The sequence below is a fragment of the Pipra filicauda genome, unplaced genomic scaffold (genome assembly GCF_003945595.2).
Source record: "Pipra filicauda isolate LSUMZ 115617 unplaced genomic scaffold, ASM394559v2 scaffold247_size1415610_pilon, whole genome shotgun sequence".
NCBI classification, from domain to species: domain Eukaryota; kingdom Metazoa; phylum Chordata; class Aves; order Passeriformes; family Pipridae; genus Pipra; species Pipra filicauda.
In genome coordinates this window covers 1,180,964-1,194,180 of record NW_024104362.1, presented here as the reverse complement: position 1 = coordinate 1,194,180, position 13,217 = coordinate 1,180,964, and the positions used below count along the sequence as shown (strand labels likewise).

Below are 13,217 nucleotides of genomic sequence, written 5' to 3'. Positions count from 1 at the left end.
AATGTTATATTGCATTTGATAGTGGTCAAAATCCAAAGCTTCCCAAACTGACAAAGAATGAAGGTATTTTTATGATCATCTTCCTACTGAGGACCACATCAAAGAGAGTAAGTTCTTTAAGCCAGCTGCTTCCTATTCAGCATTAAGTATCTAAATGTTAGGGGCTAATCTAGTCATCGTAGCTTTCTTCTAGGTTACTTGAGAGACACAAGCACCTCCAGAAGATAATTCATCTGACTTATCTTAGAACAAAATTAATTGGTTTCTGGAATTGAACAATTCTCAATACTAAAAAGACAGTCAAGACCTTGGGCTAGTTATCTCACTCTAGAGTCCTAACCCAAGCAAAGTCCAGTAAATTCCACTCCATATATTTTAATCAGAACTTAGTGCTTAGTATTAAAACTATGCCTCGTTCCACAGGCAGTTCTACCAAATCAAGCTAAAAGCTTGAAGACAAGGTACCATTTCATTACTGCACAGTGGTTCAAAGATGCACCAGGGAAGGTTTAGATTGAACGTAAGGAAGCTTTTCTTTACTGAAAGGATGGTCAAACATTGGAACAGGCTTCCTAGAGAGGTGGCCAATACCCCAAGCTTGTCAGTTGTTGAAGAGGCACTCGGACAATGCCCCTATTGACATGCCTTAATTTGGTTAGCCCTGAATTGGTCAGGTAGTTGGATTAGATGATCACTGTAGGTTCCTTTCAACTGAAATAGTCTATTCTACACTATATTTCTCTTATGAAAAATACAAATGTGTATTTCTCTACATCTTCATAAAATATCAGCCCAGAGCCACTTTCCCACTGCCAGGAGCAAGAACACACTTCTTTAGTCATGCTGCATCTCCAGGATCTCAATATGAGACCTGGGATACGGCACTTTACCTTGTTCATGGGTTTTGTTTCTGCAGGAAAGACACACAGGTTTATGGGCTGCCTAGGAGCCATGATATTGTCCAAGCTAGTCCCAGGGTGGATGCCTGGGGAACTGGGACTGCAGGAGGCATTGCAACATGCACTTTCATACAGTTTACATGCTGCTTCTGGTGCTCATATGTAAAGTCTGCCTCTATTATAAAGATAATGGGCAAAGTAATGTTCTTAAAAATACAAGTAAAGCCTGGCATCTGGATCAGCCCTTAGAAAACCCCTATCCACAGAGAGACCTCTGGTGTGGAATACACCCCATAACTAAGAGAAATATTAAATTATTTCTCCTCAGCTCTTACCTGGCTGCAAAATATCCAGTCTTTGTAAAGGACTCCTTTGTTTAACAAACTCATAGCATTTTTTAAATGTCATTTTCAGTTTTATACATAAGACTGCTATATTTTGTAGTTTTCAACTGATGGGAAAATTTCTTTGTTTAAGTAGACGTTTTCCTATATTGAAGGAAAAGAAAGGAAACACAACCAGGAGAGCTTTTTGAATTAAAATAATTATGTTAGAAAGACACTGGAAGAAGAAAGAGTATTTCAAATGTAAAAAAAAAAATGGATTTTCCCCTTTTTTGAAACACTTTTCTAATCCTTTAAAGAAGGCAATGTGACAAAAATTTTGTGTTTATTTATCAAAATATGAACTCAAAAAAATTTCTGGTTTAGCTAAGTTGTCATTGGCTTTTTTCCTGTCCCTTCCTGCAGGCTACATAGACCAAAGTAGTCAACTCTAAACGAGCATAAGTTAACTCAGTACTCAGCTTATTCATACACACTTTCTCCCTGTATTCAGTCCTTTTCTGGGGTTAACTCTTAACATCAGCCTTTTCCCACTAACATGCAAACAAATTAAGATAATAATACCTGTCTTTTCATTCTGAAGAAAATTTCCAAATGAGTTTTCTTAACATCTGAATTCTAGTATTTCTAACTCATTATTCATGTAAGACCTTATTAGATCACTATAGCTGAACAAAATGCAAAACCTTAAGCTGACCATATTTTTAAAAATCCCTCAGTTTTCCCCCATTATTCATTTGGCCTTTTTGCCTAATATCATAAGTATTAGGAAGTTGGTATCATCATTTTTTACAATACTATGATTAAATATGCTAAGAGAGGTGGACAAGTAAAATACTTTCTTCCTCCACTAGTTTTATCTCTAACATAAAGCTTAACTATTAACAACTCAAGATGCGGAAATATAAGTGCTGCTTTTGAAGTTGGTATCCCATAAAAGAGTAGCTAGTATTTCAGCGGTCAATTGGGTTAGGTTTTTCGCACATGAAGGAGGCTAACTTAGAAAATGTTTGGAAGTGAATATAGACTTTTATTTTGGCTTTTCAGGAAAGTCTTCACAAGGCTTTTCCGTAATCCACTTAAATCACCCAAGCTGCTCAGTTCTCTTTGTTTCTTTATAATCACATATGGTTTATTTCATTTTACAGTGAGAAACTTATTATTCATGATTTCTTAATACTGACTGACTGTAGAGTTATTTTTATTATTCTCATAAAAGAAAAAAAAAAAAGAAAAAAAAGGAGATTTTGAAACCACAGAGCACTTTAGAATCTTTTCTTTATATATAGACTTCAGGGAGCAGAAAGAGGAGCTAAAAAAATATTGTAGTCACTACATATTAGGGAAAGTTACTTGCCTTTCGATAATAGGCTACTCTCTTAGCATAAAGAACTACTTGCATTTCCAATAGCAATGTATATTTTTCTGCCTATCAGAAAGATGTTTGCTAAAATCACAGCTCCCTGAATCTGGAAAGACAGAGACCTTCATTCACCTGTCACCTGGTTTCAATGACTTAGACCAACTTTAAATCAGAAATTTGAATTCAAGTTTGCTATTGTCTCAAAACAACCTTGTAGATATGTGGAAAATGAAGGAAGAAAGGGCACAGCATACCATATCCGGACAAACCAGAAAGCAGAACAAATAGTGGGGCATTTAAGGTGACCTTTTAGTGGTGCTAGGTCTGTAAGCAGGTTATGGTAGCCATTATACTGAATCACTGTTTATGATGGCAAATATAAAAAAAGGACTGGCTTTTTCAAAGCATCACTTTTGAAGAGGTATGAAATGAATCCTAAGGATTGCCCCCACCATGGAGGACAAGAAAATTCCGCTTCAAAGAACTAGTCCTACAAATCTACAAAAGAGGCATAAGCCCTTGAGGACAACACCTTTGGTCTTCTGTAGATTCCTAACAACGGACAAAACTTCACAACCTCAACAAATGCAGAAAAACCCATATTCTGACAAATTGTTGAGAAGAATCAAGGCATCAAGGCATTTCTAATTCATTTGGTGACCTCTTTTTTTTCTGCAGAAATGTAATCCAGACCCACATGTTTACTTACCTCTTGTTAAACACTCTCAATAAATATAAAATGGCATGTATTCTGTAACACTAATATTGGTTAGTGTTTGACAAATTTTAAAACACACACAATTCTTTTTCTATTCCTATTCCTATTATTAAATTCTATCTAGTTCCTTCTTGTTATATTATACATGCAGACACATTTTACATGTATATAATCAGTTTTGCACTGGCCTATACAAAGTTAAGTGTGGGCAGCATTCCAGCAAGGTTATGTTCAGAAGAAACATATTTGAAAGTGGATTCAGGAAAGGGATTGTGTAACAAACATTTAGAAAGTGTCCTTCCTTCAAAGAATGTCAAAATGTTTTAGAGACTTATACATACAGAAACTGAGACATATGGAGCTCTCTGTGGAACAGAAGGAATACAATTCCATCAGTGCACGCTACATATCACTACAGTCAATGTATACCAGAAATTTAGTGTTTATGAAAGGAAGATTTCAATGAAATGACACAGACACTCAAACACTTGCACACAGTAAACACCATGCTAGCAAATTATGGCCTGACACTGCAAACAAGTACTAAATACTTAAAAGAAAAACCAGACATGAGTGTGTGTGGTGGCATGTAGAGGTGAAGCTGTTTATACTTAAACACATGCACGTGTGTCTTCTGAGAGCATTTTAATCTTTTGTATGTTGATGAAGAACTGTGATACAATGCTGTAGATTTAGGAAGTTTTTGTGTTTATAGCTTATCTGAAGAATTTGTTTTTCTTCTATTTCTCTTAGCCACTAAAAAGCAGAGATGACAGCATGTATACTTTGTTGTCAAGCATTGTATGTGATGAATGTTAGATGTATTGCTGTTAATGTAATTTTGAATCAATAATATAAGAAGTGTCAAATGGAGGAAAAGAGCTCACTGAAACTCTGTCAAAATTTCTTGGTAAATCCCAGTCATACAAGATGATAAGAACCGAAAGATCATACTGTAATGACACATCAAATGCTTACCATACTCAGCAGTTTTTATGTAGAAACATGGTATTCCATGTTATTGATAAAAATGTACTTGTTTGCTATCCTGTAAATGAAGGGCTTAGCAAGGTATACAGACTTTGAGCAAGTTTCAGAAAGAAATACATATTAGGTTATAATACATTTGATGATTACTTTTAGTTCAAGGGATCAACTCTACTATCCTCAGTGCTTACCTGAGAAGGTCTGGCACACTGCTTACTATGTTCAGGTAATCGAAAAGTATGCTGAGAATAGTGTGCAGGACCAGGAAGTCCAATCCCAGTATGACTCTCTTCCCATGCTTCTTCAGTCTTCTCAGCTCAGGTCTTCAATGTGCACCCAATTTCTGTGCACCATTTTTTTTTTATATACTTGTTGGCAACATGTCAGGTTGGTATCATACCTACCCTAGTTGTTTTCACTTTATTCCCAGAGGAACAGCTCCACCCCTTACGATCTGGAAGAACTTTACATTCCTCCCCTTCAAGACATGGTTGCATGTGGCACCACCATTTCTGCTCCACGATTGAAGCTACAAGAAAGGAAAACAAACATATTTGCATGTTGTTGAAATGGACACTTCATTATGTTATTATGTTGCAATATTTATTTTCCAGAAAAATATTAGAAATATGTTCACTGACAGCTAGTCTGTGATTTTCAGCCACCTCAGAACCTTAATAAGAAATTAAGTTTCAATTCGCAAAACGTGCTATGTGCTTCAAAGGCAACCTCTTCACAGCATTTCATTCCAACCTCATTTGTTCTTGCTCAGCCAGATTTCGAAGTGATAAGTAGAATCTCTTCTTTTGCCTGGTCTACTATACAGTCTAGCACAGTCTGATTAACTTTATTCCCCAGCGATGACATATTTACAGCTTCTCTGACAGCCAACAACATATCAACAGTAAAAGAGATAATGTAAAGGGTGAATCCTGCTACTCTTTCAGAGAAAGCAATGTGAAAAATCAACTCGTATTTTCCCAAATAAAACATATGAACTTATACTACAATTAAGTAAGACATTAATATTGCACTGTGAATAGGAATAATAGCGTTGGTCTAAAAAGACTAAAAACTGGACAGAATTGCATTCTGTTTCTTTGCTTTTTTTTTTCATGTATGATAAATATATAAATCAGATATAAGACTGTAGCACATGAAAATTATATGCTCGTGTCAATTTTGCATAAATACTTTCAATTAAGTGGATTTCATACAACTCCAAGGGTCCTCTCTTGGATCAAATTTAGCCCCTCAAGTGGTCTCTTTCACTGTCATCTAATAAATTTGTTTAGCATTTCTGCAGGGCAATAGCAAATAACTAATTCTTCCCATCTTCCTTCTGTTCACCTTGGAGATCACCTTCAAAATGCAGAAGCTGTCCTACTCTTATTTTAAATAGGTAACCGTAATGGAGTGGGTCTCACTGATGATGTTAAGCCAGCAAAAACTTCAAGGAACACAAAGGAAGCAATAGAAGTAGTCGCACCATCAACACAAGAAGGAGCTGCCCGGGTGGTACCCGCTACCTGCCCAGGGAAGCAGGAGCACTTCACCGTCTGTGATCTTTCTTCTATCTTGTTCTTATTGCAACATCTGTGAAGTGCCACCACTTCACAGGTCCCAGTTTTAACATGGTGAGCTGTGAAAAGAAAAAGATGAGCAATTTGATAACTTTGCAAGGTAGCATCATACTGTTTGGTTTGGTTTTTTTTTAATTTTGTTCTGTAAGGCAATCTGTCATGCATGAAACAAGAATTACAATGATATTAATACTAGAATATAAAGTTGATTTCTTTTGTAAAAGTAGTATAACTATCTCAGGCAGAAAACACTAGCTAAAGAAGAATGGTTGGACAAGGCTGCATAGAGGACTGCTCCAGTGAAGTGGGAAGCAGAAACACAAAACTAGCCTAGAAACTATATTAATTTCTGGACTTCCATCAACAGCTGTGTATCTCTACCAATATTTTTTTTCTTTTTCTCCAAGGGAGAAACTTTGACGTGAAAGTGTATCAATGCTAAAATAACCATACATGCATATGTTTTCGGAATCTATGTCTCCAGGCTTTGTGTCCTGAACAGATAGTCTTTGATACGGTATTCCAAAACCTTCCTACAAGTGCACAGAGAACAACTGGCAGGATACAGGGACAGCCCTAAAACAAAATCCAGAAATAATATCTGCTAAGAAATCACATTTTAAATCTTTCCACCTGGTGCTGCAAAGTAAATCTGGGAACATGGGGAACCAAATTTTTCAAACAAGGGAGACAACGTGACAATTTTCTTTATTCGATATATGTACCTATCACTCCCATTCAATCTACTGTAACTGATCACCAGAATCATGCTACTGGAGTCCTATGAGAGGACCAATTTGGTAAGAGGAGAACTGCCAAACTACCCTTTCTGGTTCAGCAGCCAGTTACCAAAGGACTTGGTTTTCAGAAAAAGTAATTTTATCTGAACTTTCAGTGGTTACTGATATAAGACCAGATATTTGTGGGGATAGTTCATTCCCATCAGAAGGAAGAGAGAAAGAAATATGAACTTTTAGCTGACCTACAACTTTTTATGGGGAGGAATACAAACTATTTAAAGCAATGTGTTTTAACAGTACCTCCAAATCCTGTATTTCTACTTCTGTTTAACTTTTTGTATATTCTATGCAAAGCATATGTACTGAATGCTTCAGCTACCTTTTATATCCCTAGTGTCAAACAATAAATGAGAGCTTCCATGAGGAGAAAATCCTGCTAACAGCCTTTCAGGAGCCCAGCACTGATCCCTGGATCCACTCAGTTGTTATTGCACAGTGTCAGCTACTAAAAGGCCTGAGAAAGGAAAACAAACTTAATGTAGGCTATGGACCCCAAGAATGTTCCTAGAGGCAAAAGCCACAGACAACAATTAGACTCGGTGTCTTCATCAACAAAACATAAACTACTAAACATCTCATTCAGGGACTTATGCATTTTTCAGTATAACAAATTCCAATGAACCGTCTGTGGTCTTTCTTGTCACTCAATGCATTGTACTGTGTCAGGTTTGATTATACTCCACCACATCATGCTGTGCTACATCTGAAAAGATATAACACGATGCAAACAATTAACCCACAATCCATCATATTTTGATATGCTAAAATGTTACATTTACATCAGAAATCTAGGAGGAAAGAAAATATTTTTATGCACAAAAACTGCTTTTCTTCAACTTCTAAGTATAATTTTTAATTCAACAGAGAATAAGGAAAACAATTCATATTGTCTGTCTGAAATTTTCAACCTGTGGTATTTTCATACCATTGATGATGAGCAAAATATTTTTACAGCTTGTAGCACAGGTTGCTGCAAAAATTACTTTTAATTATTTTCCAAACCATTCTACCGGTATACATGCCAAAAAAGCAATTTAAATAAACTATTTTTCCTCAGTAAAACACTTAGAAGGTTTTTTATCTGTGAATAGGGAAAAAAATTATTCTATGATATATTGGGAACGTATAATATATAGTAGAACACATGCTGCTTTTGTAAGTTCACACTAATTTTTATTTTGATAGGCAATTACACATCTTATACCCACTCATGCTAACACAAATTCACTACTTTGTATTTTAGGAAAGGTACATAAAAAAACCCAGACACTGAATCTACAAGAGGAAGTAGATTTAGTCGTAGGATGAGAACTTCGTATCACTTATTTTTCACTATATTTTTTTTATTTATATTCTTTGTATCACTAACCCTGAAATTTTGTCTCCTCACTCTCTTATTGTATAGCTTTACACTGCTCTACTAGGTCTACAGAAATGCCATAATATAACCACTAGAAGAAAATGAAGTACAATGTATGCCAATAGTCATTGGGAACGGAAGCCAGTTGAAAAAGCTGTTGTAAAATTCTGTGAGAGAAATGTTAATACTGGAACAAAAGTTTTGAAAGCCTCCTTTTCAATAATTAGGAGGAGAAAATCAGGCATTGTAATACTTCTATGGAAAAAGAGTGTAATTAAATTAAACAGTCACTTACATTCAGGTACAATACAGAAAAGCATTTCAAAAAGTGAAAAGTTACATGAAAAATGGAACAGAACAAAAAATAATGATATACTATTGATAGTATTTGGGGAATCTTTAATAAAGCTACTTTGACATTTTCTGGGTATAAAACCAAAACATCCTAGAAAAGTATACAAAGATACTTCAAACACTGAAAAATCTAGGCCAACCATTCTTTAGTTTCTATACCATCTAGAGTATGCAATGAATATTCTTTGAGAGGACATGTAGGGATTTCAGCTCCTTATGCTTATCAAATCATTGAGTTCCAGTGCCGTAAGTACAGTATCTGTCATATTCATGTGAAATTAAGCTTCTATACAGCAGATAAAGTATTTCCCACAACTTAATACAAATTAACCTCATCAAGCCACTGAACCATTCCACAAAAGGAAGATAGTACTTTGGGAGATTCACATTTTGGTTTTGTTTCTTTTTCTCCTAGCACAGACTTCAAAGCATGCTGCTTGTTTTGCAGAAATTTTTTGAGGAACCAAATGCCATTTCTAGAAGCCTGTAGAAATTAGTTATTCAAAACTAAGTGCAAACACTTAGTCCTGCATTCCCTGTTAATGCAAGTTGTCCTTCCTGCAATCACTGTGAAGGACTGAAGAAAGAGACTCAGAGATCATTATGTGCAAAATTTTCCTGATGATTGTATATAACATACGTATAGATTATATTCCAGAGGATGTAACACTGTATTACGAGAGTGGGACTTGGGAAACAGGCACGACCATTTCTCACTCATTAATTACATATTCTGTAATTAATCTGTCACTTTTAAAGCTTTTTTCATGTAGCAAAATCATCAATAGCTATCTCATATATCAGTATGATATTCGTATGCCAAAAACTTAAGTGGTCATTATCATGTTTCTGGAAAAAGTAAAGCTAAGCGATTATTGTTCAGCATTTTACACAAAACTGTTTCTTCATGGTAGCTTTAAATTTCTTTCCATCAGGTAAATAAAATTTCAGTCACATTTGCACAGCACATCTGGCACTAAGTTACAGCCCTTACTCCTCTATTTCTTTGGGAAGATTGCTCCGGGTAAGAAGGGAAGTTAGTATTCAAGATTATTATTTTGCAACTCACAAATATGAATGTAAGGTATTTAGTGTAGGTGCAGTGTTATATAGAAACCTAGCATTAAATCAAGAAAAGTCTTCTGAATACTATTGTTCCTTATGATCACCATTTCATAGGCTCAACACTTAATCCTTGATGTTCAATTCTGACACCCATCAGGCTCTTCAGAGGGACCTGGACAAGCAGGAGAGATGGTCTGATTCCAACGGGATGAGGTTCAACAAGGTCGGGTCCTGCACTTTGGCCACAACAACCCCCTGCAGTGCTACAGGCTGGGGACAGAGTGGCTGGAGAGCAGTCAGGCAGAAAGGGACCTGGGAGTTTGGATTGACAGGAAGCTGAACATGAGCCAGCAGTGTGCCCAGGTGGCCAAGAAGGCCAATGGCAACCTGGCCTGGATCAGGAACAGTGTGGCCAGTAGGACCAGGGAAGTGATTCTTCCCCTGTACTCAATGCTGGTGAGGCCACACCTGGAGTGCTGTGTCCAGTTCTGGGCCCCTCAGTTCAGGAAAGATATTGAGGTGCTGGAGCAGGTCCAGAGAAGAGCAACAAGGCTGGTGAAGGGACTTGAGCACAAGTCCTATGAGGAGAGGCTGAGGGAGCTGGGGTTGTTTAGCCTGGAGAAGAGGAGGCTCAGGGAGACCTCATCACTACTTTCTACAACCCCCTGAAAGGAGGTTGTAGCCAGGTGGGGGTCAGTCTCTTCTCCCAGGCAACCAGCAGTAGGACAAGAGGGCACGATCTTAAGCTGTGCCAGGGGAAGTTAGGCTGGATATTAGGAAGAAATTTTTTAGAGAGAATAATCAGGCATTGGAATGGGCTGCCCAGGGAAGTGGTGGATTCTCCGTCCCTGGAGGTTTTTAAGATGAGACTGGATGTGGCACTTTGTGCCATGGTCTAGTAACCGCAGTGGTGTTGGATCAAGGGTTGGACTTGATGATCTCAGAGCTCTTTTCTAACCCGGTTGATTCTATCATTCTATGATTCTATCTGCTTGGCCTTTTGAATCTTTTCTTTCCTGAAAGTTGCACAGGTCATGCATTAACACATACACTGCTCATTAACAAGGAGGAAGAAATCATATTGCCATGGACTAGGTGAAATAAAGTTACAGGCTGTTTCTGTGCTCAGGTTCCCCATCATTACAGTAACCACATACAGACAGTGAAAAAAAAAAATCTAAAAGGCTCTATTATCAAAGACACTGGCACAGCTTGTGATACATCTAAACCCATCTAATGACTAACAGCTACTGGAAGAAAAAGAAGATCCCTTGTCTCTTGTCCTGGACTCTTTCATCCCTTGCTTGCACGAGCATTGTCTTTTGATAGTGAAGATGGTAAGTCAAGGATTTAGACTGGCAGGAAAACATCCCCTTTTTTGCAGGGTTAGTTCTCTACCAGTTTAACTCCTACAACTGGGTGCAGAGACCAGTGAGAAGCAGCTTCAGCCACAGGGAAGCAGAAGGAGTGGGCAGCCACAGATACATGATTAACTCCTGCAGAAACCAGTTCCTATATCAGCTTACAGGCAATACAGCTCTGCACTCTTACATGAAATAAATGCATCTTATTTTATTCTATTTCGGGTAGTTCCTCTGAGGTCACAAAGACTATGTAAAATGTGCAAAGCTTTCTTTGCTTGTGTCTGTGTGGTTTTTAAAGCTTTTTACAAAAATGAATCTATAGTAGAAACAAGAAGCAACAAATAAGCAATAAACAATGGATATTACACTTAACCATGGCTTTCAATCCATATTACATCTAATATTTTATGAACTTTGACCTTTAACCTTCATCCGGGTTATGATCAGGAAGATGTCCCACTTGAAACACTATAGTGACTCAGAGTTTTTCAAAGTAGGTACATAAGCAATCTTTATTCATGTAAACCTCTGATTACTATCTCCTTTTGGTTGTTCAAACTGGTAGTGACAAAATAACAAACAGAAGTTTGAGGGCAATCAAAAGAGACTTCAGGGCCCTGGGATGATTGGTTGAGGGATCAGGAGCACAGGTAGTGATTTTCTCAATCTTTCCCATAACAAGGAATAATATTGATAGGACTAGGCAGATCCATCAGAGTGACTCTGAAGTTGGTGTACTCAGAAAAATTTTGGGTTTTTTGACCATGCGATGATCTACTAAACACCTGGTCTACTGACACTTGACAGGATGCACCTATCTCAGAAGGGGGAAAGAGTTCTAGCAGGGGAGCTAGCAGGGCTCATTGGTAGAGCTTTAAACTAGCTTGGAAGAGGGAAAGGAACAAAATCAGGCTAGTCAATGATGAGTGATGGGGCAGTGTGCCAAAACTTGAGGAGATGAGCATTCAAGGATCATTCCATGGGATCCCTCAATCTGCTTCACAAGATGCTGGTTACAATGTACCACTCCTGAAATGTGTGTACACCAATGCACACAGCATGAGGAACAAACAAGAGGAACTCAAAGCTTTGGTCTAGTCCCAGAGATTTCACATCACTGGCATAATTGAAACCTGGTGGGATGAGACCTGTGACTGAAGTGCCCTGTTGGATGGTTACAGGCTCTTCAGGAGGTTTAGGCAGGGCAGAAGAGGCAGAGGGGTGGCACTGTAACAGAAGGGTTAGAATGTATGGTGCTCACAGCTTGCAATGGCACCATTGAGAGCCTCGGGGTAAGAATCAAGGGGGTAAACAAATAATGTGGATATCATTGTGGGACAGTGCAAAATATAAATGTGCTGTTTCATAGACTCTGAACATGGCCTCTCTTTGGCCAAAATCTATATCATGCTTCTAACTATATGTTTTCTTTTTTTCCTTGATTTGATAACACATTGAACCTAAAAGTAAGTATTCTCACACAGAGGGCAGGAAAAGAATTGTTTCCACATATTTTTTTAATTTTATTTTGTTACATATTTTTAATTGTTTTCAAAAAAATAAGAGATTTTTAAAATTGTGAAAATTATCAAAACAAAGGTGTTCTTCTATTTTTTAAAAACTTATTTGGTATTTTTCTCTTTGCTTGGTCAGTTTTTCCCCTGTTTGGCCAGTGAACCGAAAAATCAATTACAGACACAGCAGTAATTCCTATGTCCTCAGTGGTGACAATGAGGCATGACACAGTTGTGGTGCATGTCAGCAAAGGCACTCATGTTGCTTTATTTTCAGATTACACATGGAGTCGTACTATAGAATCAGCAGGAAAAAACTGCCAACTTTGTGTTGTCTTATTCTACACTATCACAGAATCACAAAATCACAGGATGGGTAAGGTTGGAAGGGACCACAGTGGGGCTCCACCATTTTGATAACCTCCCTTCAGATACTTACATACATTGTATATACACAAGCTGTCTATGAGCCAGTGGCGTGCCTCTGAGGCCAGGAATGCCAATGGTATCCCAGGGTGCATTAGGAAGACACTGCCAGAAGTTTGAGGGAGGTGATCCTGCCCCTCTACTCAGCCCTAGTGAGGCCACATCTGGAGTGCTGAGTCCAGTTCTGGGCTCCTCAGTACAAGAAAGACATGGAACTCCTGGAGTGGGTCCAGCGGAGGGCTAAGAACGTAAATAAGGGGTTGGAGCATCTCTCTTAGGAGCACAGGCTGAGAGAGTTGGGCCTGTTCAGCCTTGAAAGGAGATGACTGAGAGGGAACTTCATCATATTTCATATCATATTTCCATACAAATATTTCTGAAACCCCTACAAACACACCTCATTGACAGGTCTTTGAGGTCTTATTTACAGCATTCATGTT

At 37.8% G+C, this 13,217-nt stretch overlaps 1 protein-coding gene across 2 annotated transcripts in view; it reads right to left on the bottom strand.

Moving 5' to 3' along the window:
- Positions 1-13,217, bottom strand: part of TAFA2 (TAFA chemokine like family member 2) — a 176,930-nt gene that overhangs the window by 17,690 nt on the left and 146,023 nt on the right. For both annotated transcript variants that reach the window (XR_005563741.1, XM_039381915.1), the window contains exons 3-4: positions 5,801-5,953; positions 4,716-4,840 (exon numbers count right to left, since the gene is read on the bottom strand). Coding sequence is in view for 1 of the 2 variants with exons in the window: in XM_039381915.1 (XP_039237849.1) it covers positions 4,716-4,840; positions 5,801-5,953 (278 nt within the window). In the remaining variant the exon portion in view is untranslated. The remainder of the gene's footprint in view (positions 1-4,715; positions 4,841-5,800; positions 5,954-13,217) is intronic.